The following is a 6,160-nucleotide window of genomic DNA, read 5'->3' as shown; positions in this document are numbered from 1 at the left end:
CCCCCCCCCGGCTTTTTATCAAGGGCTTGCTGAACCATTTGGAAGAGAGAAGGACCTGTGATGGCCAGTTTGGGTTAGATGCTAATAAACTTGCCTAAGTCAAGTCAGTGAAGGTAATCTAATAACATTCTTTGTTTTATTTACTTATCCCCAAAGGAACTGCCCTTTTTGTGAAATATTTACCCTACTCAATAGAAATCTAGAAAAAGTAATTATAAACACATTAAGTAAGACTTTCAGTTGGAAAAGCATTTGTGACAATTCATAAAAATGAAATGGTTGTTTATATGCAAGTGGTTCTAAACTCAAAGCCAGGAAGTAAGTAGTATTTCCACATCTAAGTAGCGCCGCGCTTCCCAAGCAGCGCACTATAGCAGTGCGCCACCGGGCCTGCCCTGAAATGTATTCTTGAGCTTTGTTGCAAATCGATGCTAAACCAGCAGTAAACACTACCATCCTATTTACATATCTAATCTGATCACAAATAGCACACTTTTGCCATTATGTTTCTACAAAGGAATTTTTAAAATTAAAGCATAAGAAAAAAAAATTATTGGCAAGAAAAAGTTCCCAGTACACATAAAAATCCTTTTCCATTAAGTTACATTGCCTTCTATTTTCAGGTCAACATAATTCAATATGTTTAAAAAGAACAAGGAAATCATTGGGTTCTTTCACTTTGGCTCCTTGGTTCTCTCTATAGGCACATCCCTTTAGATGCTGGGATGCATTTCTCAGGGGTGCATTCATCTTCCTGGAAATAAGTTAGGTTGGCATCTTGGAACAGTCCATTCACCTTTTCAGGCCACCAAGTGTTAATGGTGACATTTAGCACTTTGGTGTTTCCTACCCTACCTACTAATAACCACTTTCTCCTGTGTTTTTCTCCATGGAAGGGTAAAGGAAATTTCACACATATCCTGAAGCTATTGTGGTCCTCTAAATCACAATTGGTCAGTTTGGTTGGGGTAAGCAAGTTTCTGCTTGTTTTCTAAATTGTTCCATTGACTGTGCTTCCCTCCAAGGCATCACACTGCTTTCCAGTAGTCCTTGACAGTTGTCTAAGAGATACATGCCATTGGTACCCAGACAAGAATGTGTGATGGATCAGTTCCACTGAGAAAGTGAGTTCAAGTGTACAACCTTCCAAAGGCAAATCCTGTAGCAGCATCTCGAAGAAGATGCAGCAAGTGATTCCTGTGCTGTCCCTTTTGTTTTAGTGCCCTGGAGAAGCCTGAATGAATTGCCTTTGACTGTCTTCAGGGGGTGTCTTTTGGGGAGGATGGGTGTCAAAAGCCTGTGACATAACCTTATAACAAACGTGTCTACTTTATCTCAAAGTCTACTTTTCAATTTAAAATGCACAGTTGCTTGCTTTATACCAAACAATAGGTGTCCGAATTACTAAAGCCCAGTGGAAGTGTCTTTTCTGAAGTGAATGCTCTACAAAGAACACAGACATGAGCCTTCTCCTCTGATTTATCTGGGACTGCCAGTAGGACTGCCTAAAATGCATTTTATTAAATTTAGAACCATAGGACAGGACAAACAGATAAAACTGTCTGTCATTCATTTCCAAACACTGCAAAGTTCCCATTTAAATTAGAGGATTTAATCTTAAATCAAAAATTGGGAGGAGAGGTGGAACTGATAATGGGTGTATAGCCCTTTCTGCTGGTCTAGCTTAAATTGTACACGGATTCTCCTAGTGTAGCTGAAGAAGACACAAAATAACTCAGGAATCATTTTACATGGACTGCTGGAAGATGTATGTTTAAAAAATGAATTGGATGAAAATTAAGTTCAGATATTTTGCCCATCATTAAGCAGAACAGATTATAAATGTGGATATATACATTGTCTCAATAATGACCTAAAATATTTGCATATGTTTAAAGGTTTTTGTTTTTGTTTTTTTCATGTAGAACCATAGGATTCCACTCTTTTATGTTTAACTGAAAATCTGAATCAATTTTCTGGCACACATTGGGATGGTGAGCTCCCTAAAATCACCTTTTTTATGAGAAGCTCAAAGGGCAATGGTTGGTTCCTCAATATGGACCTGGGGCTAAAAGCCAGTTGGGTCCTACAGGGAACACCAGAAAGAGTCAAATCCTAAACCACCTGCGTTCTGGAGAATCCCTGCACCCTTTCAGGTGGTTCCAGCAGTCAAAGTTCTACCCAAGGAGCCATGATGGGGCCTGACTGAGAGCAGTCACTGTGTGATATTGTAGGGACTATAATACCTACCATTACCTGGTACATTTCTCAGAGTTTCTCTGAGGTCAAGGTGGTTGCTTCAACTTCTCTTTCATGCCTCCAGGCCCACATTTCCAAATGCCCGCAGGAAGTCTCCATGAGACACGCCATAGATGCATTACACTCAGCATGTTCCAAATTGACTCCTTTTCTCTTCACCCTCCTAGGTTGAGCTGTCAGGTCCACAGTCCCTTACCTGAAACCTTTTGATATATGAGTGTTTAAGAATTCTTTTTTTTTTAATCTTAGAAGAAAAAATACTATATATTATCTATATAGTATATATTATCTATATTTATATGCAATATATGATATATTATTTAACACCCCCAGAAGGGTCTGCAGCAGCAACTGGTAATCTAATACATGGACATTTTTGTAGACATATTTGATTATTCATTCTAAGTGGGATAAAATGAAGATTATATTATAGTCTCACATTATTTTGCCACCAAATGAATTTGCACCAAATATACAAAATTTGCATGTGTGTGTGTGGTGATGGTGGAGGATTCACAGAGTTTAAGAGCTTTTGGAATTTGGAACTAGAGATAAGAAAGTGTGGACCTGCAGGTCTCTCATCCACATTTTTGCCCCCTGGGTGCCAGTCTCTGCCATCACCGCACAGCCTCTTGGAAGAGCAAACAAAAGGCTAAGTTTCAACAGCAGTTTTGGCAAAATATCTGAATTTAATTTTCATCCAATTCATTTTTTAAACATACATCTTCCAGCAGTCCAGAGAAAGCCAAGAAATGTAAAATGATTCCTGACTTATTTTGTGTGTTTCAACAGCAGTTTTGGCAAAATATCTGAATTTAATTTTCATCCAATTCATTTTTTAAACACACATCTTCCAGCAGTCCAGAGAAAGCCAAGAAATGTAAAATGATTCCTGACTTATTTTGTGTGTTCTTTAAAACTGTGATTGTGTTATTTTCCTGCCTAGAAATATCTAGTAGCTTCCAATTTCTAATTCAACGAAGTCCAAATTTTTTAGCCTGGCATATCAGGACCTCCACATTTGGCTTCTGCTTTTATTATGTCCTCTTCCTCACTCTTTGCCTTATGCTCCAGGATTTTTAATTTCCCTCCAAACACCTAAAACCCTCTTACACATATATGTTTCTTGATGAGTTTATTCTGTCTGCTAAGAATGGCTCTGCCCGTCTGCCTTGTGAATTCCTACTGTCTTTAATACCCAGTTCAAAGCTGTTGACATCCTGTGTGTATTCTCTGAGCTTCCTTCTTTTGTGTTCTCATCCTTGCTCTGTGTGTTTTATACCAGCAGGCTGCCGAGTCTATTGTACATTTCATTGCTTGCTTTCCACAGACAATATTAAGCCGAGTCCTGGAAATTCCACTTTTACATATCTTTTAAATCCATTTCCTTTACATGCTCATCAAATACAATGTCTTATTTACGCTACTCCTCAGTCAGACTGCTGAGAATCCTATGAGCACACTCCCATAGTTTCAGTCTCCATGTTTTCACTCAAGGCCATGCCCATTGCCTCATTATAGAGAATGCCCTGCAATACCCTTGATTGTTGAAATTCTACTTGATCAATACTCAGGTCACCTCTAAACTCTCCAAAGTTTCTTCTGAACGTCCACCCAGGAGTGATTCCACTCCCCTCTGAACTCAGGTAGTACTTATATAATTATTTGTGTATGTGTTGATCTGTGTTCATCTCAACTTTTAGGCTTTATATTTCAAAAGGTAGGACCTATCTTATTTGTCTTAGTTATCTTCTCTAAATAATAGCCCAGTTGTTTGCAAAGAAGAAGTGCTCAGTAGCTGTGTATTGAGTGACTAAATGCATGGATGTTTGGATGGGGGAATGAAGACAGGGAGTGAAAATTTTTAGAGAGCAAGAGAAGGCAGATGGCTCAATCCATAAAGGTGAAATAAAGATGAAAGAGATCTTTGGAAAACAAAGTGTGGCAACTACTTCAATTTGCTAAATAATTCTTGGAGAGGATTAAGAGTAATAATATCTTGAAGTGCTACCTGAGGAAGCTTTCTTCCTATGCTTGTGTCATGTGTAGATATACATGCGGGCACTTCAAAAAAGTTCATGGAAAAACAGAATTAAAAAATAATACTAAAAAAAAATTTAGGGCTGGCTGGTTAGCTCAGCTGGTTAGAATGCAGTGTTATAACACCAAGGTCAAGGGTTTGGATTCTGTACTGGCCAGCTGCCAGAAAAAAAAAAAAAAAAAAGATAATACAAATCTTTCAATGAACTTTTTGAAGTACCCTAGTGTTTTTTGCTTATTGAGTGTTACTGGAAGGCCTGAACTTGTCTTTCAGACTTTTGCTCCACCATTTTTACATTGAAACTGTGACCTTATATTTGGAGGGGATGTTGGGCTCCATTTATTTGCTCTAGAAAATTAATTCTATCTAAAGGAAAGTGCAACAAATTACAAGGTTCACATCAATTTTTCCTTCTCCAATGTCTTGGTCAGAGCTGTAACATGTTTTTAAGTATCACTCTGAGTGCATGGCTACCATGTTCCCCAGCTGTGGGGGTTACATAGGACCACCCTTCTGAAACCTTAACACCACCATGGTCATGGCTTCTCCACCTCCCTTTAGCATAGCACAAAGAATACTGGTTCAAATACTGAGTTTCTATACAACCTTAGGAAAGTTAGGGAACCTTCTTGTCTGTAAAATGGAGCGATTACATTCTCCTTGTTGTATTAAGTGGGATTTTGGCTTAGTTTTTGATTCCTAGGAGTACTGGGTAATGAATGGCTGGTTTCTTCTTTTCTCTTTCTCTAACCAGCTCAACATGAGAGCAACCTTGTCTTACCCGGAGTACTAACCTAAAGCATTTAATAACATGCAGTTTTTCTAAGAATTCTCTGATGTTAATTTTTTAATGGTTTTACTTTGGCACTAGATTTCCTTATGTCTACATGTTTTCAGGTTGGGGGAACAATGATATGAAAGTAAACTAAAGTTAAATTTAAAAACACAGAAATAAGCTACTATTTAAAAAAAAAAAAGAAAATAATACCTTGGCTCTCAAAGTCTGTTGTAAAAAGTTACTACAACGAATCTTTGCAGTAGGTAGTTTTGGGTAAATTTAAGAAATAATGCAATGGAAAGAATGACAGATAATAAACAATCTAAGAATAAAAGTCAAATGGTACAAACGAAAGAGAGCATTTTACCATGCACAAATTAAAACAGACTATCAGAATTATATAGATAACAATTTGACTATGAGTTAATAATGCAGTGAGTGCCTTGTAAAAAAGGAAATTGCCATTGAAAAACATTCACAGGGTCACAATATTTATAAAAGAAATGTTAATCTTTCCAATGTACTTAGTACTTTAGGACCTCTCCAGAGTAAGGGACATTGTACTAATGGCTTGCTTCTAGTTGTGGGTACCATTTAGTGTGGAGATGAGGGATGAACTAATACTATAAAAGTTACAGTGCTACTAGCCTCCACCAAAGAACAGGACTCTAGATTAGTTGTTTGATATACTGGTTGTTAAACTTGGATTTTTTTTTTAAAGTGAGTTAGAAAATGACTGTATACAAATCACCTTGTAAAAATTTGTTTCTAATTGAAAGGAGGCATCTCTATTTTAATCTTATTTTACTTATGTGAGTGTGTGTGTGGATATAAACACTCAGATATTATAAACACTTAAAGTTACAATTACCCGTCTCTGTGCTCTGCGTCTGGATCGGTACCAGTGCCTGCTATACTAACACCTTCTCTACAGTTAGCCAAGATTTTTGACTTTTCTGAGATTTTGCATCAGCTGTTACAGCTAATACAGAGATCTAGGTGACAAAAATCGCAGGCAAGGATCTTACACTGTAATGGGGCGGGGAGACAAATAAGTCCTCAGGAAAATAACTTCAGACTGG

General features: G+C 37.5%; 1 protein-coding gene across 1 annotated transcript in view; it reads right to left on the bottom strand.

Moving 5' to 3' along the window:
• Positions 1-6,160, bottom strand: part of LOC103603835 (ATP-binding cassette sub-family B member 5-like) — a gene marked incomplete at its 5' end in the record, with an annotated part of 29,945 nt that overhangs the window by 221 nt on the left and 23,564 nt on the right. Inside the window, 2 exon segments of the mRNA XM_008588423.1 lie at positions 11-55; positions 5,082-5,094. Coding sequence (XP_008586645.1) covers positions 11-55; positions 5,082-5,094 — 58 coding nt within the window.

Source organism: Galeopterus variegatus, unplaced genomic scaffold, assembly GCF_000696425.1.
Source record: "Galeopterus variegatus unplaced genomic scaffold, G_variegatus-3.0.2 Scaffold4818, whole genome shotgun sequence".
Classification (NCBI taxonomy): Eukaryota; Metazoa; Chordata; class Mammalia; order Dermoptera; family Cynocephalidae; genus Galeopterus; species Galeopterus variegatus.
Note: the sequence above shows the minus strand (reverse complement) of the source record. Positions and strands in the feature narration are given on the sequence as shown.